The 26,531-nt window shown below is 39.2% G+C and overlaps 2 protein-coding genes across 2 annotated transcripts; both read left to right on the forward strand.

The window, feature by feature from the left end:
- On the forward strand, positions 1 to 7,687 carry LOC309415686 (programmed cell death 1 ligand 1-like; the record flags this gene model as incomplete). The annotated part of the gene is made up of 7 exons (XM_082013289.1): positions 1 to 55; positions 718 to 1,071; positions 1,559 to 1,840; positions 3,067 to 3,266; positions 3,432 to 3,447; positions 6,602 to 6,667; positions 7,665 to 7,687. The coding sequence occupies 7 exons, from the start codon at positions 1 to 3 to the stop codon at positions 7,685 to 7,687; spliced, it is 996 nt and encodes a 331-aa protein (XP_081869415.1).
- A 12,055-nt stretch (positions 7,688 to 19,742) lies between these two features.
- LOC309415687 (programmed cell death 1 ligand 2-like) lies at positions 19,743 to 26,072 on the forward strand (the record flags this gene model as incomplete). Its single annotated transcript, XM_082013290.1, has 6 exons — positions 19,743 to 19,797; positions 20,512 to 20,874; positions 21,959 to 22,243; positions 22,807 to 22,947; positions 23,709 to 23,750; positions 25,990 to 26,072. 6 exons carry the CDS (start codon positions 19,743 to 19,745, stop codon positions 26,070 to 26,072), a joined length of 969 nt encoding a protein of 322 aa, XP_081869416.1.
- Positions 26,073 to 26,531: the final 459 nt, after the last annotated feature.

The raw sequence follows: 26,531 nt of genomic DNA on the forward strand, positions 1-26,531 counted from the left end.
ATGGAAAAGCCTTTGGTTTTGTATATATTTTTATTCTACTGGCATTTCCTAAGTGGTAAGAAGCAGTAGAACTGTTTAAGTATGTTTCCTTTCCACGTATATGTACGGAAATGTTAATTCCTCAGTTTTCCTTCAGGTGCTAGAGTTTGTTTTTTTTTCTTAACGTTTTAAATAAAAAGGTATTACCATGTTTTTGCATTAAACTAGATATGTGTGCTTAATATATGTGCTTTGATACAGGGTCAGGCTGAAATCCCTGTCGGTGTTTCAGCGTAGACACCATTTCAGACAAAGTACCATTTTGGATTACACAAGAAGTTTTATTGGCACTTTCAAACCTGGGAGTTGTCATGTATTCTTTAACATTGTGTGTCAAAACAATTGACACTTATATAAACAGAACATTCCCATCCAAGGCACTAACAGTTGCCAGTACCATGGCAGTGTTCTGAAAGCAGCAGCTGAGGGGCTGTGCACACACATTCGCCTATTTTTAGTACAGCATCACACTGCATGTGTGCACAAAGCAGGTGTCTGCAGGTATAAATAGCCCAGTTTGTCCCAAACTTGGGCAAGTGCATGCAAAAATGTTTAACTTTGCTGAACAGGGCAGATACTTTTGGTCCTTAAAATGTCCTATGTATATGGTAAGACATGACTTTGAAGATTGGGCTTATAATTGGAAAATAAAGTTTTCTTCCAAATTTTGTTTTCCAGCTTTATTCACAGTTGAAGCTCCCCAGTCACTCTACACTGTGGAACATGGGAACAATGTGACCATGGAATGCAAGTTTCCAGTGAATGGGAAATTAAAGTTTAGAGATTTAAGTGTCAGCTGGGAAAAGAAAGATGAGTTAAAGAAGCAGGTTTATGTACTTCTCAAAGGAGAGGAAGACTTCAAAAGTCAGCACAGTGACTTTAAGGGAAGAATAAAATTGTTGAAAGAGAATCTGAACTTGGGACAGTCTCTCCTTCAGATCACTGATGTGAAGCTCAGAGATGCAGGGTTTTACCGCTGTCTTATTGGCTATGGGGGAGCCGACTACAAGACAATCAATCTGAAAGTTAAGGGTGAGTGCGCTACTGCAGGAGATTCAATGCTATCTGATAGTGTAAAAGATTTCAGGGGAGTCCCTGAAGTAAGACACGTCTGGCTTCGCATTTAAAGAAACATCTCCAGAGACAGGAGCTGCCTCATGGCCCTTGCACAGCTGTATAATATTGTGTTTCTGTCTAGGTTCAGTCCATGTTCTGTCCTTTATTTCCCATAATGACATGAGGAATGGTGTTGCAAAACCATTTAGACCGGACAAAGACCAAAATGCTAATGCAATTTTCTAAAGAAACAGTGCCAAAATCGTAATAAATCCTGTACCTCCAGTTACCATGGAAAGACGCAATAGTTATATTTACTTTTCCTGTCAAGAGTATTATTTACAAAATTCAAGCTTATGTGCAGAAACTTGACCCAGGGGCTGAGAATAAAGAAAAGGTGTTTTGCTAATATATACTGTTCTTCTAGCTTCGTACTAGTAAGCAGTTTCTTCCATTTGTTTAGCTCCTTATAGAACTATAACCCAAGGAGTGGTGAGCACAGGAGACAATAAATGGAAATTGACATGTCGGTCAGAAGGATACCCACAAGCTGAAGTGATATGGCAAAACAGGGAATATGAAGATTTGACTGATAAGGCAAACACAAGTTATGAAACTGGAAGTGACCAGCTGTATCATGTGACAAGTACCCTTACAATCAAAAGTAGGATTGATGAGATTTTCTACTGTATATTCTGGAATAAAGAGCTGCAAGAAAATACATCTGCCATTTTACACATAGCAGGTAACATTTCTATGTAATACACTGCAAGGTACTATGTAATTTTGTCCCAGTTGAGTTAGGCATGATTTGTTTCTCTTTTCTATCTAATTTTGAAAAGGCTAAAAACAAATACCTGGGTTGTTAAGTTTTTCTATTAGTGTACACTTTCACCATACTAACATGTTCATCATGCATATGTGGTCGGAATTCAAGGATAGGAATTTTGCATGACCTATGTGAAAATTGAGCCTGAGAGTTAAAAAAAAAGTTCTGTTATTTGAAAAGCATATAGCTTGGAACCTAGAAATGAAACCCTCCCACATAAATTAAACACGCCTTCAAAGAATGTTCTGTTTTGCTCATGATAACTGCCAAATAAATTTGAACAATATGGTCTTTTCTTGCCACTACAGGCTTTGCTTTGAGCATATTTAAATTTAACAAATTGTACACAGATTTTTTTTTCTCAAAAAATCTAGATTGAATGCATGAATGGAGAATACCAATACAGTTTCTCATTAGACCTTTTCACCAGGCACCACCCCTGCTGCTTTTGCTTTTGGTTACCCTTAATTTTCTGCATTGTACCCTGGTATGCTTGCACAAGCTTTCAACCAAACTGGAGACCAATCCAATTCAAAAATAGTATTTGTGTTTATCAGGCTCTTACTTCATCAGGTGGTTTTCCTGGTCCTGTTCACCACGCAGTTTTAAAAACATCTGTGCTGGCGCACTTTTTGGGACTGCCAAGGGGTTGAAACAGGCAGCTGAGAGTGAGAAAGCCAAGTCATCCTTTCAATGAGGGGTGAGCAGGCAAGTTTGGTTTTAGCCAGAAATGCCTCTGGCATTCAAGGATGCCACTTACCCGTTGCATTCAGAGCTTTACCAGATGAGAGGGACTCCGTTCTTTTTTCTCAATCAGTTCTTTCTTGTAGTCCTGACAGGAAGCTAAGCTAGGCGTAACACTTTGTGCCTTGGTGACAAGTAGGATTTGTGACGGGCATCAAAGGCACTATCACATGGAATGCAGGAAGCAAAGATAGATATGAAAATGTTCTATCTTTTTTTTTCCTTGGGATAATGAGATATGGTGAAGTGCACCATCAACACCTGACCTTAGACACAGTCTAAAATGCTGTTATCATGTCTGAACTGCTCATAGCAAAAATAATATGGTGAAAATTAAAGGGAAAGAGAGAAGCTTGTGCAATTACATAATGTCTTTCACCCACTTGTTTTTCTCGAAGATTCAGCTGATGGTGTTCTGTGGACTGAGAGCAGACGCTTTGTTGGAGTGATTCTCATTGTGACTGCTTTCTTTGGATCAGTGCTTCTACTTACGCTCGGCATAAGAAAAGGTATTCAAATTATTTATTTCAGAATATCTCAGTTACTATCAATCTGTTCTGTTAATTTATCCTTGCAGAGGTGGAATGAGATAATAAAAGTCTGCCTTAGATCTTTCCTACTGAAACCACTAATTTTTTTACCACATTGTTTATTTCCTTTTCTTTATCTGACTTAGTTAAATTCTAGCAAGTTAGCAAAGTGGAACAGGTTGTCAGCCCCTAACAAACCATTTACCCATGCATCTGTATTAATTTTCTTACAGGTAATGACACAGAGCAGTAAGGTTAGCGTCTAAGCTATTCAAACATCAAAACACAGTTTACGCACCTACTGAAAATGAAAGTTTCCTATTCTGTGTTCTCCCTTTTGATTGGGGACGAGAATGCTGTGAGCAGATGGGGCACTGGAGGTTTTTTTTCCCCTGCGTTCTCTGAAAAATGTCATGGAACTGGGACTGCATGTTTTTTTAAGTGATCTAATTATTAATTGTACATACATCTTTATTGTGATTAAAACACCATGTGGACTACATTTGAAGTGATATGTCTAAGGTTTTGAGTCTGAAAGATTTTTTTTTTTCCACAAAAGGGAATATTCCCACTGTGGCTTCATACCACTTGATTAATTTCCGTGTTAAGTTTTGAGCTTTTTCAGCTCACTTCACTGACTTGAATTGGACATTTTCAGCATCACAGTATGCTGAAGAGCTAAAGCATTGGCATTGTTTTCACCTGCTAGCTAACCAAAAAAAAACTTGGAGAAAAAAATTTTAGGGTGTCTGAGCATAAAAAGAATACAGTTTTCCCCCAAATTGAAGGAAAAAATGTTTGAAACGTTGCTTAACCTGAACTAAGTACTGTCACTTTTTTTTTTCTTTTTCTGGCTGTTTTTCTTTTTCCTTGGAGGGAAGGTAGGTGTGTGTGACAATTTTATATTCATATTTATATTTTTTAGTCTTCATTTTAACAAATGAAATAAAGTCATGCAGGTCTCAGAACATCCATAGGACTCATTTGAAAATGTTGAAAGGAAAGTGTTTTTGCTGAACATTCTGGGTTTGGCCAGAACTCTTCCTCTGTATAACAAATTTGTGGATTTTTTTAGCTGATGCGTAGCTGCTACTTTTTTTACAAATAACTTTTTGAATTTTTTTTTTGTAAGTTATCTGCAGAGAAAAAGTACAAGAGCTCTTGAAGCTAATACAGTACTGTTAGCATTATAATATTATACTGGCATGACTCTATAAATTATTACCAGAAATGCTCCAAAAACCCAGACAAGATAGCTGACTAAATGTTCCTCTGAAAATTCTTGAATTTTATCGGAGATGTAAATGTGTGTGGCTAGCAGGAAACTCAGCTGGAACTAATGCAAAGGCTAGTTGTACTGTCTTTTCAGGTAGTATCTTAAAAGCTACTGCACTGAGACAGGTGTACTTTTCTGAAGCAGTATAGCAGAACTGTTGGTTTTCCTGACTGACAGCTCTCTTTTCTACAGTGAAAACCAGGAACAGCCCTATTTTCTGTCTGGAAATTACACAAAACTATGTACATGCAAACTCTACACTGAGTGTTCATGTTCCAGTTTCATAATATATATACAAGATAGCACAAAATGTAGATATTCAGTGTTTTGGTCACAAACTCATCTCTTGCACTGGTGCTATGGAAACATGTCCTGGGAGAAGTGTTCGTAAGCTTTACAGGCTTGCAGGTGATGCTAACAGGCTGCAGAAGGCCGGTAGATAACCATGCATGTATAAGAATATACTTGTCCCAAGAACATAATAACAATAGGAGCAGAACATGAAAGTGGAAGAAGGGACAGCAAAATCCGTGACTTCTCAGAAGATTCCCATCTGGGGATTTCAATGAAGGTCAGAAGTTTCCTAGGTTGCTTGAGTAATATTTATTATTTGTGTGTATAAATGGTAATGTATATACATGTCATGATTTATGTGATTATCATGATTATGTTATATATATGTGCGTGTCATAAACTACAAGTTGATTCAGAAGTTAAAGTAGAAGCAATAGGTTTTTCTTTTAAAACCCAAGCTGTCCTAGATGACTAGACAAGTGATTCTTTCATGGAACATGGGCATTTTTCCCCCTCAAAGAGCACTGAGAAGGTGGTCTCCTCCTTGTTCCCTGTTGCCCAGTATGTTCAAATTCTAGGTGAAAATATACAATGGAAAACCATTTGAACAAGTACTTTTCCATTATGTTAGTGTATAGTACTAGTGGAGTTCTGGTTCAGGAACGAGGAAAGGAGATTGGAAAGGAAACTGACAGATGGGGGGCACTGAAGAATCTATTTTAAAGTCTTTTGAAAAAAGGGAGTGTTTTGAAAACCAATGATTACACTATGTTAAACGTGACTTTCCCACCAGTGTGTTTAAGCCCCCACTAGATCTAAAGTAAGTATTTTGTTTTGGTTTTGATTTTTCTCTCCTATTTTCTTTCAGCTAGAGCAAATAAGGACAACAGAACATCTGTGTCTAGTTCATCAACAGCAATATGGCATAAATACAGCTCAGTGTGATTCTTGTGGAAACAATTGCTTGAGAATTTATGTTGTAACAGTGCCAACCAAATGCAGATTTACATTCAACTTCCATTTTGCATACTTTTAGTTTACGTAACAACTGTAAATTACATTTGAAGAGTGACTTTTCATTACAATGTCAGCTTCTTGAAAGGAAAACGTGAAAGAAATACTTGTTCCAGGAGCAGATGGAGCCCTGACGTGCACAAAAAAAGGACAGAGTAGTGTGCTGTGGTTTGGAAAGTCTGTGATAGGATGGTGCACATCCTGGTGTGCAGACTCTGTGCTGCAATTTGAGCCACGCTGGCATGATCCTGTGTTTTCTGCAGTATTATAGTGTGCATTTGAGCGTCTCTGTCACAATACGGAGGACAGAGGGTTTGGCCCTGTTGAGAGAAACACAGGAAGAAGCTTTAGGTTCCCTGACAGTTTCCTTCTCTTCCAGTTGAGATACTGATGCTATTTGCTATGAGCAAAGCTCGGTCAATGGCCAGTACCACCATGACAGTGAGAAATGCAGGAAAGAGTGGAGAGAGTGAACATTTACAGGGGGCAAGAAGAGGTTAAAATCCTTTAGCTTCCTCTCATGATGGCTTATGGTTGGTTTTTTTTTTTTAAATTTGTTATACGGTTTTATTTGGAGACCACTTCAAATTAAACTGCTGTGTGAAAGTTAGTTCATACTGGCAGTTGGGGATTTTCCTAAGAAAACCTCTATTGAGAATACTCACCCAAAACGGACACAACATTTGGTATTAATCTCTTCTCCTGATCTGCGTTTAAGAAACATAGGCCTGATATAGCAGCTTTTAACAAAGATTTATCACAATATGAAACGTTCAAGCTATGCTGACTGCTACCTGTATGTATGTTGTTTGTTTAAAGAGCTGTCAAAAGATAAGGATACACATGCCTGCAGAGATGCTTCTTTTGAAGACAAAGAGCTGAAATGTAAGTATAAATGATAAAGGGAAAAATAGAAGCACATTGCACACAGCATAAATCATCCATGGTCATCAGAGCCTTGATTCATGGCTGGTTTCTTTAGTCCTTTGTTTCAACAGATGGAGCCTTCAAGAGATGAACAGCCTCCAATTCTCTGTCTTACAAACTCACTATCATAACTCATTGTGTACTGGGAGTGAAATAATTAACCTGGTTTTAAAAATAAAAAGAAAAGCCATGCAAAGGAAAATGTGATGTGGAGTTATATCACAACTCAAATTAGTCTTTTTTCTAGCTCATACTTTTGCTATAGAAACAGTTGTGCCAGCACAGCTGAAGGAGTGGTGATGGCAGTGGGGAGGGAGACCTTAACCCATCACAGCCACTCAAGCAAGTCTTGAGCTGTGAGATTCTATCACAGCAAAGCAAGAAACTAAATGACCAAATCCATGAAATCTGTGAAACATACTGTGGTATGGGACAGAAGGGTGAAGTTATTGAGGTTTTTCTTTCATGTACTTGCTACTTCTGAGGCACTTACATGAATTACATACCAAATCCCTCCCTGATACACTTTACTGTAGTAACCATAAACAAAAGTAAGTCTTCTGGTCCTGCAGGTATGGATCTCTAAGTCAAAGAGTTAGGGCCTGGGGATACACTGCTAGGCATACTGACAGATAGAGCACTGAATGTATTTGAAAGACTTTAAAAGAAGATCTTAAAAGAATGAGGGACCTAAGCCACAGCAATTTCACTGTACTTGCTAAAGAGCACTTCTAACCAGCGTGTTTGAACTACCACTTTATTTCCTGCCATGATCATCTTCTTTTTCTATTTGAGGTTTTAATTAATTTCATTTTAGATCTTTAATTTTGACAATGAAGGAAATTTCTTTTGGTACCTCCAAACACTAGGATAGACTCCCAAAGCCATGAAATGTTCTGTGACTTCATCATTTTGTAATTTGATAATTTTTTTCTTACAATTTTTCATTTTACAGGTATGCAAATTGAGGAGACCTAGAGAAAGCAGGGGAAGTTTTTTCTCTGTGGTGAAGGTTTGACAGCTCAGATGTTCTGTGTTCTCCCTACTAAGGGGGATATTAATTTTTTGTTTTGATTCTGTGATGGCAATCTTCTTCCATATCGTTGTAACTCCGGAAAAACTGCAGTGAAGTTAATAGAATTATTATAGCATAAAAAGTCCTTGGAATCAGGCTTCTGTATATGTGACTAGGTATGGAGGTATTTATTTAAATATTCAGGTTTCTGCTTTCTCAAGTTTATGCACTTTCAAAAACACATTCCATTAAAAAAATCTTTAAGGTAAAGCACTTTAGGTCTATGACCATCATGAATTTCATAGCTAGTTCTTGAATAGGTCATTTTCTGGGCTTTTTTTTTTTTGTTCTTGTTTTCTTTCTTCCACCTGAGCATTCAGTTCCCTGCAGAGATTCTGTTTTCCAGCTTGTGAAGAATTTTTTCAATACTCTTATCCTCATAAAAGATAAGGATGCAACAAGACAAGATGCCATACAGACAGGGCATTTTCCGTCCTTACTGCAGATCTTAAAATACCAGATACTCACAGCTAAGCCTGAAATAGATGCCATAACCCTCTTGGCAACTATGGTTTGGAAATTGTTAGATAATACTGAACTCCTTGATCTCCTTCTCTGAAAAGTGTTTTGGGGATTTAATTTCCTTGTGATATAGCTGGCACTACTTGATTACTACTCATTACTCTTCTGATTTACTATTTGGGGATAATGCAGCTCTTCGGACATTCAGGAAGAATGACTCTTCATTGGGACTGTCTTTTTGTTTATCTTGGGAATAGAAGGAAGAGAGCCCTCTCACTTCTAGGACATGAATTACGTGCTCATGTGATTACTTAAGCAATGCTGAGGGAACATGCTGCTGGATCCCATTTCTTAAGCTGTTGCTTTGTTACATTTTGCTAGGTGCATAGATTTTTTTTTTTGGTTCATACACAGATGAAATTATTTATTACAATGCTATTCACAATTATATTTTTTGAATAAAATACATTTTGTTTTCCTTGTTTTTTTTCCTGCTCTCTTTGACTTGTCAGTAAGTAGCATTAGCACTACTTTTGCTTTTTCTGGGAAAATCAGGTATCTAAGATTTGGGTGTAGAATAGTGTCTACACCCATGTCATCCCTCTCATGGCTCCAACAAAGAAGAGACAGTGAGGATCTGGAGTCTCATTGGACTCAGTTTTTATTTTTCAGTTTAAACAACTGAGTCTGTTGTGCAGTCCTAAGGATGTGAATGCAGCCCTTGGCCCAGGGCTTCACCACTGGCAGTATTTGACCTAGCTAACATAAAGTTGTGTTCAGTACATCTCAGCAAGCTGCCCTACATAGTAGGATAGAGAAATGCATCTCATAACCATTTTGGAGTTCGTAGACCTAAGTTAAGTAAAGTAGTTACTACAGAGTGATTTCCCTAATTCATTGCAGAGCTCGTATATTCTGATACTGATTCTCGCCATTTGATTCTTCAAGGATGCTACGTGAACTTGAACATCCCCTCCTGTTTCCCAGCATGCTTTTTGAGGCCACAGTCTGAGTGTCACTAAAGGTGATGGCCAATTTTTAATTATTCCTGGAGTGCAAGATTGGAAATATCAAAGACCATTTGTAGAAAAAGCACTGACTTGCCTCAACACACAAATGTAGTTTCGTATCCCCACATAAATGATTGCCCATTGAGACAACCTCTTAATTTTCTACTTCCTCTTTGAGACTGCAACAGCTGTTTGCATATTAAAGTAAAAGTGAAAAGTCTACTCCTTTTCGTTATTATCAGTCTTTGCAAGGCAGTGCTGTTAGTGCATGCTTAGTACCATGGAAATAGTTGTTGTCTTTATCAAGCTCCACTGGACAGCAAGAGCTGTTACATTTATCTTTTCCCAGCAGGACAAAAGGTAAGTTACTTTTGACAGTGCTGTTGACCAGATGAGTAAGATAATGAAATGAGGGGATATAAATATATTTTAAAATTCTGTAGCTGAACCCTACCATCCAAAAGGCCAGTGCCTGAATTCCTGAGTGGTTGATAGGAAGCTTGAAATTTTGCTACTTCATTAGAAAAGCAGGATGTGTGGGGAAGAATGAATGTACATCATACATATGAATGTACAGATGAAGCAAAAAGACCTGTCATCTCTAAATAAGCTGTACTCTATATTTCTCTGACATCCAAACCAGATGTCTAATCCAACCAGAACTTGTCTAATGTAATTTTAGTAATTTTATGAAATAGGCTTTGGGATAAGGTAAGTCTCTCTGCTTCATTTTTACCCATACAGGGAGGCAGGCCCACATGTTCATCCTCCAGTGCTGTGAGTTTATTGGTCACACTTACTTTCCCCTTGTGACAGAGGGAGAATACACACCTAATTGAAAATATGACACATTTAGGTTATGAGAACTAGGTGAGAGGAAATCCTTCCTATCCTAACGTAAAAAAAGTAGTTAAGGACCATATTACTAATAATCTTTTTTTTCCTTCAGTTAACAATTTTTGCATGCTACTTCAGTGTTTTTGGATATCTGGAAAATGAAATCCAGCAGGAAGCTAGAGAGACTCAGCTTCAGTAAGCTGCATTTTGCTTCCTAATGGCCAAGCATTGTTAGATGCCCGAACGTGCTCAGAAAAGCCTGGCAGATGTGCACAATATATATTGGCTTATTGGTATTTGAGTTCAGGACTCATTCATTTGAAAAATGTAACTATGAACCAGTCTAGTGGCCTGTTTTGTGATGAGGCATTTAATTTTGTAGAATATGAATGCTATTACTAATAATAATTACGTTAAAGAATAACTAATAATAAGAAAAACAGACTCATTGCCATTGACTTGCAGGACTTTTCATGGAGCAGCATGCAGGATGTGTGTGCCTTTTTCTCTTTTGGCCAAAAAAGTAACTTCAGCGTCCTTGAGTGACATGTACCCATGGTGCATCATCTAAGCATGGGCTAATGGCAAAATGGCAGAGGTGTTAAGAGTGGAACTTCTGCTTTTGCAGACATTAACAGTGGGACTTCTCATTTTGCAGCATCTCTCTGATTCCCTGTCTCCCTCCCCTATTTTTCTGGTCCTGCAATCTAGGTGATTGTCCCAGCCAAGTCTGTCCTATATTCTGCTGGGTTCATGAGATGCCCAAGGCAGGTCACTGACTCTCGGGCAATTGCACTGAGCTTTCTGTCTCATTGTCCCAAAACAGGAACACATGAAGAAAACCTGTTGTAGCCAGAGCTGGCTCAGAATGAGCAGATGATGGTGATGATGACTATGAAGTAACTTTGGGGTACCTTTTCTGTCAGGTGGGAAGAGAACAAGGAACACTTGTTTTCCTTCCAGAAGAAGTCTCAATACCTGCAGAGAAACTAGACACCTAGATGCAGGGAAGGTAGAGATTCCGCAACAAAGAAGTGAGAAAGCTGTGGATGGGTGAGACAAGCAAAGGGCTAATCAGAAGAGAAGAAGGAACGTAGCAATCAACAAAACAAGGCTTCCCTGAGGACTTTATGCAGGTAGAGAGACTCCTTGGTAGGACACTGGTATTCTGCAAAGGCATTTGCTGGGAATCACCATGACTCCAGCTGGGACATCCATCTTTCATAATGTCTCTGGCAGAGGGTTATCTCCTGCCTTTCCCACCTCAGAGTGCCTATGGGCTCTGTACGACTTGCATATCATTCATATTTTTCTGCCTTTATTTTACTATTAATAAATCCTTTAAAAAATTTATTAATTGCAAGGTGTGTTCACATAAATACTTCTCCCTAAATAGGCTGCCTGTCTTCATGTGGAAGGCCATAAAGCAAGCAAGGCCTCTGAGTGTTGGTGGCAGGTGGAGGGCAAAGATGGAGTTAGGAGAAACAGTAGGCATAAGCATCAGTCAGGAAGAAGTGCCTTAGGAAGAGTCAATTCCCCCACTTTCCCACACTTATAAAAAGAGCAGAGATGTCAGTTTGCTGCCATCTTTTCCCCTTTGCTTTTACTGAAAGTGTTAGGACAACAGGCAAACTTGGTTTTAATTGTAAATCATAGATCAAGCTCAACTCTGACCCTATGGACTTTTCTCTGTCCTTCAAGTGTCCAGTCATCCAAACCATTGACTTCTGACAGCTGCCAAAAAGGTCACTGGAGTTCTTCTGGAAAGAGGTCAGGCTACCCAGGAATTAGTTTGCTGAGGAAAAAATAGTGATTTCTTCGAGATGGCTTGCTCTGCACCAGGCAGCAGGAGTCATTATTTCATGGTCTGAGCCAGCCTGGAACTGTGAGGCTGGCAATCATCATACATCGTTCCAAACCAGCCAGGATTCACAGGACTAAAGCTACAACCATTATTTGTGTAGAGCTAGAGCACAGCTTTCCCAAGTGATGAGGAACTAACTGGAGACAAAAGAGTGTGTGTGCCCCAGCTGTAGCACTAGTGCATCCAAGAAACCTGGGAAGAGACCACTGTATCCTCTTTTATGTCTCCCACTTATGATGTGGTCATAAATTAAAAGACAGAGTGATGAACTGCAGTATGGAAGTGAATAGCACCCAGTAACAGTAAAATGCACAGAGACATCCACTGATAAGGCTGTTTAACAGAACAGAATACTATTATGTTGGAAAGGAGCTCTGGCAGTCGCCTAGTCCAACCTTCCACTCAAGGCAGAGCCAACTTAAATCCAACTGCCCAGGCTTTGTCCTGTCAACTTTGATATATTTGCAAAGGATGGAGATTCACAGCCTTGCTGGGCAACAGTGTTTGACTACTCTCATTATGGTTTGTTTTGTTTTGGGGTTTGGGTTTTTTTTTTTGGTAATAATATGGATATAGATGAAAATGAACAGGAAATGTGTTCTGCAAATGTTAGGTAACTTCTCGAGGAATTCTTTTAAAATTAACCTGATGGAAGTGAAGAAAAGCAACCCAATAGTTCCATGAATGCAGAACAGTCTTGGTAAATGCAAGTTCATATGTATGCCACTCTAAATGGGTATAAATCCAGCAAAAAATTACTGGTGTAATTAAAAGCAGAATTTGAACATATAAATTTTACAGAACACTTTGAATAAACTTGTTTGGGTGCACGTTCTCAGCAATGCAGAGCACTGAACTCTAAGTATGTTCAGCATGAAACATCAAAATGAAACTGGAACTGCTCACAAATTCCTAAGAATCTTGGTGGTTTCCTTTTAACACCGTCAGTTGTTTTGTAACATAAAGCCTGAGTAAGATCAGCCTACAAGCTGTGCTATCAGTGCATGTTTTAAACTGATGATGGGAGCTGGATAGTTTCTGCTAACAGGCAGAATAGGATAGAGCTACTTTGGAAAACTTTGAAAATCGTAGCTGTTACATGAACCTGGTTCTTCCAATGACTGCATAAAGATCTGATGTGAGTATAACACTGCTAAAATGCAAATCTATATTTACTGTACTTCTGACTGATAGATTGCAGATTTTTTCCTATATTCTTAAGACTTCTTTAAATTCGAATTATTTGTAGGGAGTGGACTCTGATTCTGAACCAGAGATCAGATAAGTGAGAGATCCTAAAACACAGGTCCATATTACTTCAAACCTTGGGGAATAAAGAGTTTTAGAAGCCAAACCTGTCTTGCAACTCAAAACCTTCTGTCTGTCATAGGCAAAGGCAGAAGAGTGGTGCTAGCGAGCGCCTTCTGCTTATGCATTGGGCTGTTGCTGTTGTGAATTTCAGGTAAGAGTTTTAAGGGGAAAAAAAAAATCTATATATATTCGTATCTGTATGTTTCCTGCTTTCTTCTGCGTGTTATTAAACCCTTACCTGCAGATGGGAGGTTGTTTTGATTGTACAGCGAGTCTGAGGACTTTCACTTTCTGCATTTCCAGGAGGGACACAGGCTAGGAAGAGGAGGATTTCTTGTGCTTCTCTGGAAAGTCTTTCTTTCTGTAGAAGGTGAAGATATGAAAGAAAATTTGCAGTATATCAGACCAAAGCATTAGCCTGTATTGTTCAGTGCTGCTAAGAGCTGAAAGGCATACACAGCTGCATTTTTACTGCAGTTAATGGCATGTTCTGTAACAAAATTTCAACCCCATCTTATCCTAACATGTATGTAAAAAAAAAAAAAATACTTTGAGGTTGTGTTAGAATTATTGTATTTGACAGTGACAGTGAAAAAGATCCAACAGGTGACAGTTAGTCAATGAAGGGAAAGTGAAAATTCACAGCAAAGGTGAGCAAAGAAGGAAGTGAGAAGTGATACCTCTTCACCAGAAAGCCGAAGTGAGATGGCGAGCAGACTGAAACGAGGCAAACAGGCTGCCACAGGCGATGTGAACATCGGATATGAAGGAACGGACCCAACAGTAGCTTGACCGCACAGTGAGATGGACAGCAAGGGACTGCAATAAGGGTGCAACAGCAGAGAAGGAACAGCAGGTGAGAGGGTGTGTGGGTGAAGGGGGTTGGAAAGAACAAGGGCAGAAGACTATGTCCACAAGGCTTACTGAGGCAGGCCTGAGAAATGGACTTTTAGCAAATGTTAATATGCATTGCTGGTTTTTTTATGAAATTCCTGAAATGGAAACAATGTATCTTCTTTCTGATGGTGAGGTATAGACCAGGTGTAGTTTGTACAAGGATCTACTGTTGCTTTTTTTTTTATTATTTTCTGACCTAGGATCTTTAAACTGCTTTTTTTTTTATTTTCTGACCTAGGATCTTTAAACTTTTTTTAGCCTTTTTTTTTTTTTTTAACCTGTCTCCTTCACTGAAAGGAAAATCAGTTTAGTCATTTCATGAGGAGGCTGAAAAAGTTGCGTCTTTTTGCACACGTGAGAGTGTTGGAAGGAAGCTTTTGAAACCATGAGATGCACAGAAGACAAAGGAGTTTCGGTAACAGAAAGACAAAGGAAGCAAATGGTGACTGGGACCCCTCAGTCTCTTGCAGTGTACATATATGGATGAGAAGATGATCTGTTTTCCAACAAAATGAGCACAAAGTTCAGTTTCATGCAGGAAGATCTGAATTACATAAAGACAAACTAACTTAGGCATGAGTCACATTAGCCTGCTATTGCTCTGATCCTTTCCTTCGTCCAACAGGAGCCAAGCCGATGCCATATCAGCACAGCTTGCTTCGCGTATTCAGATGAGTTTATCTTTCTGGGCAGCACGTTGTTCTTTGTGCAGGCACTACTACTTTGCAGTACAAAAACACAAAGGCTGCAGGAGAGGGAATAGGGGAAGAGGGATCTGAGCTGATCTCTGTAATGTTACGGAGCCTGTCAAGCAGCAGAGCAAAAACGTTGAATTTAGGAATGAACAGATCAACGGCAAGATCACTGTTTCAAATCTGTAACAAAGTCCATCAGCTCAGGGCTCCTCACCAATCTCTCAGACCACCTGCAGTACCTCGTTTGCCAACGTGCAGTTGGCAGTTCGTGTGGAAGTGGACACAGGCCACCGGTGATGTAACATCACTGGCCAGCCTGGTGATGTTACCGTCCCCTCCCAGCTCCCAGCTGTGGAGTGCAATGTCCCCGCTGTCTTCCAGAAACTTTTTAAGAACACCTGTGTTATACCTGCTAAAACTGAGCATCATCACATCGTAAGTGCTGACAGTGTGCTAACTTGGTCTGCAGGGAAGTACAATACAAACAAGGGTCTATCTACAGTACCTATTTAACTTTAAAAGGACCAAGTACCCTTTCCTTAGTCCTTTAATCTTTCAGACTGAAGTCTGACTGATTATTGTGAACTTCTGTGTATGTTTGACTTCTGCTTTAAACCTGGAGAAGAGCCAGTGTGCTTGGAAGCTTGTATAGATTTTCTAACAGCTCTGATTATTCTAGTGGAAGGTCTGCTTTTGGTCTACAAAATTCTCCTTGCTTACTGCTGCTAAGTGTCATTATGTAAATGCTAAACGTGTTTACTCTTCTTAATCGTCCATTCACAAATATTTTAGTAGCTGCAATTATGTTACCAGGAAAGGGTTATGCACAATTTGTTAGACCATAAGGTCCCTGAATCTGTGACTGTGCCGCTGATCGTGTTCGTCTAGTGGACAGTATAAAGAAGTTTCATCCTGCACGGAGTCCTTTGTTACTCTTGTGTTGGCAGCAACCATAGAATCACAGAATGGTTTGGGTTGGAAGGGACCGTTAAAGGTCATCTAGTCCAAGCCCCGTGCAATGAGCAGGGACAATCATAGCAAGGTGACAAACCAAAGATGGTGCCAGAGGGTCTTTGTACTAAGGTCTTACACTATGATGCTCCTTTTATCTAAGAAAAGCACTATGATCTTTCAGATACACGGATGAAAGGAATAGAATTGAATTCACAGTTCACATTATTCAGATGTTTTTCAATCTTTATTACTAAGGAGTAGATTCCAAAATACTCTGTTATTTCCATGTTCCTTTGCTTCTTGCAAACTATTCAACATTGTCAACATCGCGGGACTTGTCACTAACTGGGGTCAAATTGGTCCTAACATTTCTGACCAGACTGGTGCCAAACTCCTTTGTCAACTCACGGTGGTTCACAACCTGTGTGTTCCCTGAAAATAAGATCCAGTAGGCATAATAATAAACACATGCCAAAGAGATCTATACAAAGCACAGCTACTTAAAAGAAGTATCCCAGCTTTTGCTCAAGAAGTCCATGGTTGAAGCATATAGCAGAGTTTGATTTTCCCCTTTTGCCACCTGAGAGCATCCTTACAACATACAGCTCTGTCTGGACAAGCACCTCTCCACTTATGTCTGTAGAACTGAATGAAGTCTATAATTCATGTTGAAAATTGAATAATATGTTGAAAACAATACTGTGGCCTAGAGCATACAGCTCGTGCAGTTTGGAATGGGAATGCCAAGTCTAAATTTTCTGAAGGAACAAGAAACATCTTTTTGACTCCTGACCAGGAGAATTTTGTGCAACCCCTTGAGATTTTGCGTGAACTGGTGCATTCCATTGGCCAAAAATTACCTTTTTTTTTTTTTTTTTTTGAGATGAGTGTTATAATCCCTGTGGGTATGTGAGCTGCGGCCAGGACTAAAGTCATAGACATGATCAACTGAATCAAAAGGAGGAAAACTATACACAGAGTAATTTTGACCTTTGGTGGAATTTTAGTAATTTATAATCATTGCCCTCTAGATTTCACTCAGCATTCACTAAGAAAACTTATCAGAATATGTTCTTTTTGGGCCAAAGAGAGTCAAGGACGGGTTTCAACTTAGCACTTACAGGAAAATAAGAAAGCTGTACAAAAAGAGAAGCTTGTATTCCTCCCTTTTTCCATTCATATTGTCATGCCTTTGCTTTCATTTTTTCCCTTCAGATTTTAGTCTGGGGACCTACATGGGAGTATTACAACTCATAAAAAGCCATCATGATTTTTAGACGTCTGATGCTATGGTTTTCATCAGCTCAATCCTCAAAGGTTTATTCAGCTTCATTTTCATAATCACCCAGCACTGTATGAAAACTAGCTTTTCTTCTGCATGTTGGTCTGGGAAATTCATATACTGACAGGATCTGAACTGCTGTTGAAATGTCATGCAACTTCCCCATGTTCTTAGATGTGGATTTCAATTCCTGACCTTCCTGCCAGAACTACTAAGTGCTGATTTTTGTGGTGTAGTGTTGCTTTGTTATATCCCTATAAAGCTGTAACAGACAGATGATGACTACGCTTTAGAAATGGCCTTTTGCTTAAAGGAAAAATAACACGGTGCTGTGCCCAAACTTGTTAGGGTTGTTGTGTACACAGACTACTGCATAGCAGGGCACAGCATATGTTTTACAAAAGATAGGGAGAAAATGAGGGCTATTCTGTAACAGCATGAACGGCTGGTGCTGCAAGCTCAGAAGAAATGGCCTTCCAGATGTTGCAAGTTCCAGATGCTGGTGCAGACCTTCTTTATGGAAACGCATCAGGATGCCTGGCAGAGCCCACATGATCAACTTGCATGGGTAGATTGCACTGAGGTTGCATGACAGGTTGATGTCCACTAGTAAGATCATGGAAATACAGAAGGATGGCTTCTAATACAGTTCTTTGCTGATAGTTCTGTGATTCTCCTAATACAGATCCTTGCTGAACCCCACAAGCATTCCATGACTCTGCTTTCAGTTCACAAGCAAAAATGTTTTCTACTTATTTATGGTATGTGCCATGTTTTCCTCGCCCTAATCCATCTGGTCAGGCAAGATTTACTCTTACGCGATATTTAATAATGATGATTGCTATCTGCTGGGGCTTTGATTATGTATCCCCTTATTTTTTGTTCTGTCCTTTTACTCTCAGTAATATGTATATTTTAAAAAGTCCTGTCCCCTACATTATCCAAGATACATGCTCTGCATTCTCAATGTGCCCCAAGCTATAAAAAGAGAGCAGATAACCTCAAAAGTCCAACATGAGGCTCATCCAGAGATCTAAACATTGATGTGAAATACTGTTCCGCTCTTCGTTCAGTTCTTCCCTCTATGTCCACCTGCTTCTAGGTAGGCTGTGTGCAGAAGTGAACATAGCAGGAGACTGAGGACAGTAAATGTCCTTATAGTATTAACTGTGGTGACTGCATGAGTGAAATTTAACCTACCTGTCAGGGCACTACAGGATCTTTTTTTCTGCATCCAAGTGGAGATACTTATGCTGATACTATTTATTAGCTCCTTTCTCATAATTAATGAAATAATTAAGATTTGTCACACATTAAGTAGTGGCATCTCAGTCAGTCCTCTGATAACGGTAATTAGTTTTCATTTACATGTAATAAGTCTGCTTACTGTAGTGTGCATATCCACCTTTTTTGGTAATGTAAAGGTCACCTTTAGCTGTGACATCAAAAGATTATGGTCTAAATTTCCAGAAGTCCTCTAATTTTGGCTGCTAACTTTGATAAAGCTTGAGCCTGACTTTCTGAGGTACTGAGGGTTCAAAGGTGTAAGCAGTCAGAAAAATGCAGCACCGAAGAATGTCAGAGTCAGAATGTTTCAAGCTGAGCCATAAATGAATGGGGAAGTAAAATTAAAAATCTTCTCCTGTAAGTCTAGCTCTGGGGAAGTCTAAAATTGCTCCTTCTCTTCTTTACTTCCCTGTGCTTATATCTGGCTCTTCACCAATTTTTAAGATTATACTGTATGTTCGCATGTTTTATTCAAAGTCAATATTCCTTCTTATCTCATTAGTTTTGTTATGTGTTGTCCCTTGTTCTTGATTTTTTTTTATTTTTTAGTTATGTTTATCTGTATACAACAGTAAGAAAAATAGTTTGCTTGTTACTGGAACAGGAAGATACTATAAAACTGGAGTTTCTCCTTTTGCATTATTTCAGGGCTATTGGTTTACTGTCAGTAATACAAGGTACTTTGTACATTTCAGGCATTGCAAGATGCAAAGTGAAAGAATTAGCAGCGCTAGTCTTAAATTCTAGTCCATTCTGAAGCAAACTTTAATTTACCCCCCCAAGATTTCCAGTACCTCACACTGAGTTCCAGGTATCTGCTGGTCTTGAGGTTAAAGAACTCGGACAATAAGTATCCTCAAAAAAGTACACAAAGCAGAGCTGAAACAAAATCAGGGTTAGCGATCTTGTAAACTAGATAGGTTTTAGTGCAGGCAGGTAAAAAAGTCTGTTTGTGCATGTTTGTGAAGCTCTCCCACATGTGAGAAGCCAACTGCAGTTGATTTTTATTATTCACGGGTAGAGTTTCAATGGGAGGTTGTAAAAGCACTGCCCTGTCAGACTATTTAAGACCATCGGCAAGCTACAGATCCTGAAAGCCTCACAGGTGAAGTTGTGGAAATGTTTTCTTTCCCTTCATTGGTACAGGTCAGTGGTTCATGTTCCATGTGTGTGCATGGGTTGTTTTAATCGGGATTCTCCTTGTTTCTAGTGATAGTCTAGTGTTTGTTTTTATTTTTGGCAATTTTTAGCTGCGATGGGCTTTGAAGGCTAGCATGGCTCGAATCCATCTCAACAGGAGAAGGCAGTTGTTGCAAGTTCCGATGCAATCATACTTTTGTTTCAGATCCACCTGAGAAAATGTTCCAGATCCTCACAGTGCTGTCGCTGGAAACGCAGCTCTACGTGGTTTCAGGTGAGAGAGAAACTGCCTTTCAATTCCACCAGCAGGACCAATGCAGCAAATACCACTATGCCCTCAGTACCAGGGCTTCAGCACCTCCAGTGATACTCTCCTTTACCAAGATACTTTAAAATGGTAAAATATTAGTAACAATATGAATGTCAGATGGCTAAGAAAATTATTTTTATAAACTTTCTGTAATACTGTTGCATATATCTGAGAAGGTGCATGGGATCAAATGGTATGTGGTCCCAGGCTTGTGGAAGACTGTAATTGCTACGTAGCAATTCTTCCAAGTTACACCTGCTTATCCAGTGCAACTCTGTATGTTTCACAGGGGTAACACGGTATTTTCTCTGTGTAAAGGATAATGAAATTAGATGTACTATTTCCATAATTAACTGTTGCTTTTATAGAATCCTAGGGTGTACAAGATACAATCACAGTTTCACAGAAGTGCTGCCTGTTTAATCACTGACTCAGCTTTATTTCTAAAATCTGAAAAAAGCCCTTGCACATTTTCTGCTTGTCTTTCAGACTCTGTAATCAATAAAGAATATAGATGACTTGCTATAAATACTACTGACATGGTAAAAATGTTAGTGTGAATAGGGACAACAAATGCTTAAAACTTTTAATCAAACCAGTACGTTTTCACCCAAGTTTAAGGAAAATCAGAACATATCTTAATACCACAAATGAAACTGTTTTCTTCTCCTGCTGTAGCTTTATTTACACTTGAAGTTCCTCAACAGCTGTATATTGTGGAGTATGGGAGCAATGTGACCATGGAATGCAGATTCCCTGTGAATGGCTCATTAAACTTAGGACTCCTGACTGTTGTTTGGGAGCAAAAACGGCAGGGCCAGTCGAAATCAAAAGAGGTGTACATACTCCGCAATGGGAAGGCATTGCCTCCATCACAACATCACGATTACGTAGGCAGAGCAACACTTCTGCACAGTGAACTGAAACTGGGACGAGCTATCCTTCAGATCACCAGCGTGAAGATCACAGATGCGGGGTCATACCTTTGCCTCATTGACTACCAGGGTGTGGACTACAAGTACATTACTTTGGAAGTAAAAGGTTAGTGACTGAATTGAATGTAAGTATATATTCATTGAGAGTGTCTCTACAAAATTCCTAGCTTGTAGATATTGATTCATTTGGAGGAATTTGTTGCTAATTCTCTCAGCAAGGCTCTGTGCCCAGGCCCCAGATGAACCAAAGCAATTGTCTTAGTGCCGGCTAGTCTTTGGTTCAGCGGCCAGCTGAGCTTCTCTAGGAGCAGGCTGTGCCAGAGAGGGAGAGCGATGGCTCCCTCTCCATCCCTCACCCCTCCTCCTTCTTCCCACACCCTCTTCTCCAGTGACCCCACGCCTTGCCTCTCATTTGACCCTCTGCCCTGTTGGGCCACCTCTGGCCATTCCCAGAAGTTTCTCAGAGGTGTTTCAATGCACTTATGAGCCGTGCTGCAATTACCCAAGTGGCAGGGAATTCCCCAAGTGACTGCAGCTCCCAGAGCAAGGACGTGTGATTTTCTGTGTTCATCAAAGCCAAATGGACATTAAGTAATACAGGCATACGTGGCTGGATAGCATTATAGAACACTCCTTTGAAAGGTCTCTGGTGTTTCCCACTAACTGCAGTATGTCCGTGTGATACAAGGCAGCGTTCATTTTCCACACAGGCATTTAAATAACGAGCTTTGTCAAACACAAAAATGGGTAGAGCCATTTAAGACCCACACTGGTTCCTCTGAACTGTCCTCATCTAAGTTCATTTTGTTCTAATATGATGAAAATATCATGCTTGCTTATAAGCTGTGGTAACACAAACATTAAAAACAGCCTTTTCCTTGAAGTGGTGTATTCAGAAAGTGAAAATAGAATCCCATGAGACTTCACTTGTTTCCTCCCTATTGATAAATTACAAATTCAGTGTCAACTGCTGCCTTGTGTAAAGTAATGGAGTAAGTTATGTCAGTGTAGGCACAAGAAGAATGGAATAACAAATATTGAATTGTTCTACAAAACATCCTTCATCGTTTCAAGTAAGTGTACCTCAGATATAGCCATAGACAAAATACGACGTTAAAGGGAAGGAGGGAAAGTGAAATGGGAAACTTACTATTGTTGCATAAAATAATTTCACTCAACTTCTTATGCAGCATCCTACAAGCGAATAAACACTCAAGTAATGAGAAAACCAGGTGAAGACAAGTTTGTTTTTATGTGCCAGTCAGAAGGCTTTCCTCTGGCAGAGGTGGCCTGGCAAAACGAGAAGAACCTCACTCTCAGTGGATCTGCAAATACCACCTATACGCTGACCGCAGACGGCCTCTACAATGTCACCAGCATCCTGACGTTCAAACCAAATGTGAGTGAGAACTACAGCTGTGTGTTCTGGAATAAAGAACTGAAGGGAGAAACTTCAGCTCACATTTCTGCTTTAGGTTTGTATCACCATGAACTTGTACAAGACAGAGAGCGTGTCTACACGCAGCGTGTCCTATGATCCATCACGGGAATTTGGTTCTAGGAAACAGTGTAATACTGATTCTCTGGAAAAGAAACAAGTCTGTACTACTTAATGCATTTGAAGCCTCAGCTGGCTCACACTCCAGCCAGGCAGTCTGTCATTTTTCTGTATATGTTAATTTTAGGGTAGCTCCCATTATTTGGCTGCCAGTACAGAGGAAATTCTTTAATCTGCATGGGTGTCTTCTCTGATCTAGACTCCTAATTATTTGTTCTTCAAATGGGATACAGATAAATTGCCATAGTGCTCACTCAAATTCCATACAAATGAGAGATTTGAATCATTTTTTGTAAAGCTTCTTATAGTAATATTGCAGATTAAAGTATTCATAAAATGAGTGTAAAGATCTATGTTGATAGATTTTAAGAATCTTTTTGTTCAGTCAGAGCAAGACTTTGGAGAATCAGAACTGATAACTTCAAAAATTATGCCTGTTTTGTAAATTATAAATTTACTTTCTTTTCATGTTTTTGGCAGCTTTAATGAGTACACAGTATCGTGGACAAAAATCCTTGATCTTATTTATCATCCCCACGTGTGTGATGGTAGCTGTCCTTCCCTCTGTGCTAATAATCTTTCAAAAGAGAAAATCATTCAAGAATGGGCAACCCAACAAAGGTACATTTTACTTCAGATAGTGGATCATTTAACTTATTTTTTTATTTTCCCTATGAACGACCTTTTGGAAATTTTAGTAACTCTAGGCATGCTTGTGTGACTTTGGTCACATTTTATTTCTAGATACATTCTATTCTAAAATGACATCTTCGATCATTTGACTCGGGTTTTATTTCCCTCGCCTTGTGATTTACATGTGAGAAGGTATATGGGAAGATACATTTTTTAATCTGACCGGCTACTATTCTGTAAAGCACCAAACAAGCTTTGGCTTGGTTAAGGAGGGCTGTAAAAACATAGTTCGAATGGTATTTTTCTTCATGGCTACAAAGACATTGTAGTTACAGTACATGACACAGAACTTTCATTTTTGATCTCCATTAAGGCTGTACAATTAAAATGGTATGCTGTACTGGACTATTACAAATAAGGTTTCTTTCCTTGTTTGCAAGTGCAATAGTGGAAAAGTAATAACGCAAACAGGCTATTATTCCAGTCTTTTCTTGCTTATGAATAGACTCCAGTAAAGTCATTGTCATTCAGTGAAAGTCTTGCTATGAAGGACTTCAGAATGTTGTTCAGAATTTCATTCAAAATTTCTAAAAGAAAAGAAGTGTAGAGAAGTTTATGTGTTTGGTATGAGTTAATAATAAACTTAAATGTGCTTAAAGGTCAGTTTAATGTAAAAGTTTGTTGAAATGTATTGTTTCTTTCAAATCTAGAAATGTTTAAGCTAAATTTGTATGTATTTACTTTAACAGACAGGAAAAGAAAACCGAACCCTAACCTGAAAGATGAAAACAGTAAGTCATAGGGTTTTCTATATTTATGCTTACAGTTTTTTCTTTCCTCCAGCTAAAATCTTTACAAATCTGTAGATGGCAACTTAAATAATGTTACATCAAAGTAGAGGCTAGTTTTGAATTTAAATTAAATTTTTCTTCAGTTTTCTAAAACTGCAGTATGTAACGTTATGACTTTCTCACGGGTGATGTAAAAATTTATAAATGTTTGTTCCCTTTCAATGAGGTACAGATAGGTTGCATACGTAGCTCAGTATACACCTCTGTGTACAAACTGCAGTTCTAGTAGCCTCAGCTGAGTAGGGTGCACACAGAAAGCTGGTTGTTTTGGAAGGCATCAAGATTTTTGTGGTAATAGTCTCTTATACTTCTGGCTCAGGCCACAGATTTTAACAACAAAAAAAATGATACCTCATTTACCTAGAATATTAGATTATCCACTGAGACACTTCTCATGTTATGAGTATGTGACTTTCCTAGACATCCAGGAGTTTATACATTGCAGAGGGAAGGTAATGCCTAAAAAGCATCAGGATGGCTATAACCGTCCTGGACAAAAATGGAACTGAAAAAAAGAAAGCACCGTAGAAAACTATAAAGCAATATGATAAGAAAGTTCTTAAGGCACCTACTTATATAAATCAGTTATGTTACCTATAAATAAAAGTCTGATAGGTTAATGTATTGTCAGGAGAGAGGCTGCGGCCAGTGTTAGGTGTGGTGGCAATTCCTCGGTGTCCAAGCAGACCCTAACACAGCCCATTGAGACCAGCCCCGAGGCTGCCTGATGTGCTCCAGGAATACGAGTGACTGTCCCGCAAGGAGCAAAACTGGAGGAAAACTGTGATGTGGCTGGCGGAGCGGCCTGGGGAAACAACACATTGCAGCTTCTGGACACACAGACAGCTTTGGGCTCTTCCAAGGACAGGATGGACTTGAGAAGCCGCCTGTTTTTCACTGCTAAAAAAAATACATCAAGAAGTCACACGCTTGAAAAATAACTTCCACAGGGGAAATGAGAACTAGGGACTGGGTGGAGAGGGCAGGAATTCACTGATTCCCATACCACCTCAGACTGCAGCGCTTGCATCTTACCTGTAGCAGTCCAATCCACCGCCTGGATTTGATAGAGGTGGATTAGATATCAAATGGTAAATACTATTTGATATCTACCATTAAATAGTAGATTTAATGGTCTGGTAGATACTACAGTCAAAATGACACTTTCAGAAAAACACTTTCACCTTTCAGAAATCAGCACTTGCTGTAGTCAAAGGCCCTTTCTTATTTTTCATGTGACGGTGTGAAACTACAGTGGAACTATGCCATATGCAAATGAAGAAAAAGCTCAAGGCAAGCAGCAATCTGGAGGACAGCGTTGGTGCATGTCCGGACATAATTCCAGTGCACGTCGTCTGAGCATGGCGTGGCTGCCTGTGGCTTTTTGTATTACTGTTGTAAAATTTTTTTCACTTTGTAGGCCCTAACCTCCTCTCTGCACTTACTGAAATGAAGAAATTAAAGGAGAGGTAGCGGCTTTTTGTGGTTTTGTTTTACTTCTTCATTTTACTGACCGAAAATCTTTGTGCAACATGCAGTAAGTCATATGACAAATTTTTATACTTCTCAGCATCATATATTTTTAAGAAACACTGGAAAGAACCTTTTTTCCATGATGAGTAGGTAGTTGAAGCATAAAAACCACAGATACCTTACCAGAGAGCCTTGGAAATGACCCACATGGCCCTGGTTATAGGAACAAGGATTATTCATGTTATCATTTTAACTTACAGCTCAAGCTGTATCAGCACTGAATATGTAGGACATTTGACCTCATCACTGAAGTCCCAGTTCTGCAAACTTTTATTTAGATACACAGATTTTACTGACAAGCCTTCCCACAGATGCTATCTAACCAGACTTCAGTTTTGTTATTTCATTTATATGGCTGATAGTCAGTGATAGCTTTGATGCAATAGAAAATTCAGAATTTGGGTAAGAGAGAGAAAGGTAAGAGAGAGAAAAAGAATTCTTCCTTCTGAAAGATTGCAACAGGATGTCTTTGTAATTAATGGCAGCTTTAAGGAGCCGTTGTTACTTCAGCACAGCCCAGAAAAGCTTGCATACAATGAAGATAGAGCTTTCACTTGTTACCACTCAGTTGTTAAAATCAGGCTCTTTATTTGCTTAAATTATTGCAGATTTTTAAAATAATACTATTCTGTTTTCTTTCTTTTAGGAGATCACTTTGACTCTCAAACTGAGGCCTTATACTTGTCAACTGCCACGGCTTCAAAAGACAGTGGGAGTGTGGATCTGTGAAAACCTTTGTCTCACATGCCGTAATTTGCACTTTCTATATCTGTTTTTGGGGAGTTCAAAGGAAAGTTACAGCACTTTAGCTTTGCGATGAACAGTGAACTCATGGGGATTTATTGGCACTGCAGCAATGGAAAGCTATGCCTCTTCAGTTACCATTTCTTGAAGTTACTGAGAATTATGCTGTCATGAAATGTGGTTTACCATTGTGAAGAGGTTATCTGAGTGCCTTTCATATACTTTACTTTTCGACTTACTGTTGCTCAAGGCATTTTTCTTTAAAAACGCCTTTATTAGCTGTTCCAGTCTCAGGAATGGTGCTTGGACTCAAACTTGTGGGAATTTGAATATGTCTAAACAGTCATCTTTCAGGTAGAGACATCATTACATGCCTGCATCTCATTTCCAAACTTTCCAACACATTGAACCGGAAATTACCGCAAGTACCCACCAGCATGACAA

The sequence above is a fragment of the Phaethon aethereus genome (assembly GCF_964289735.1).
Source record: "Phaethon aethereus genome assembly, chromosome: Z".
NCBI lineage: Eukaryota > Metazoa > Chordata > Aves > Phaethontiformes > Phaethontidae > Phaethon > Phaethon aethereus.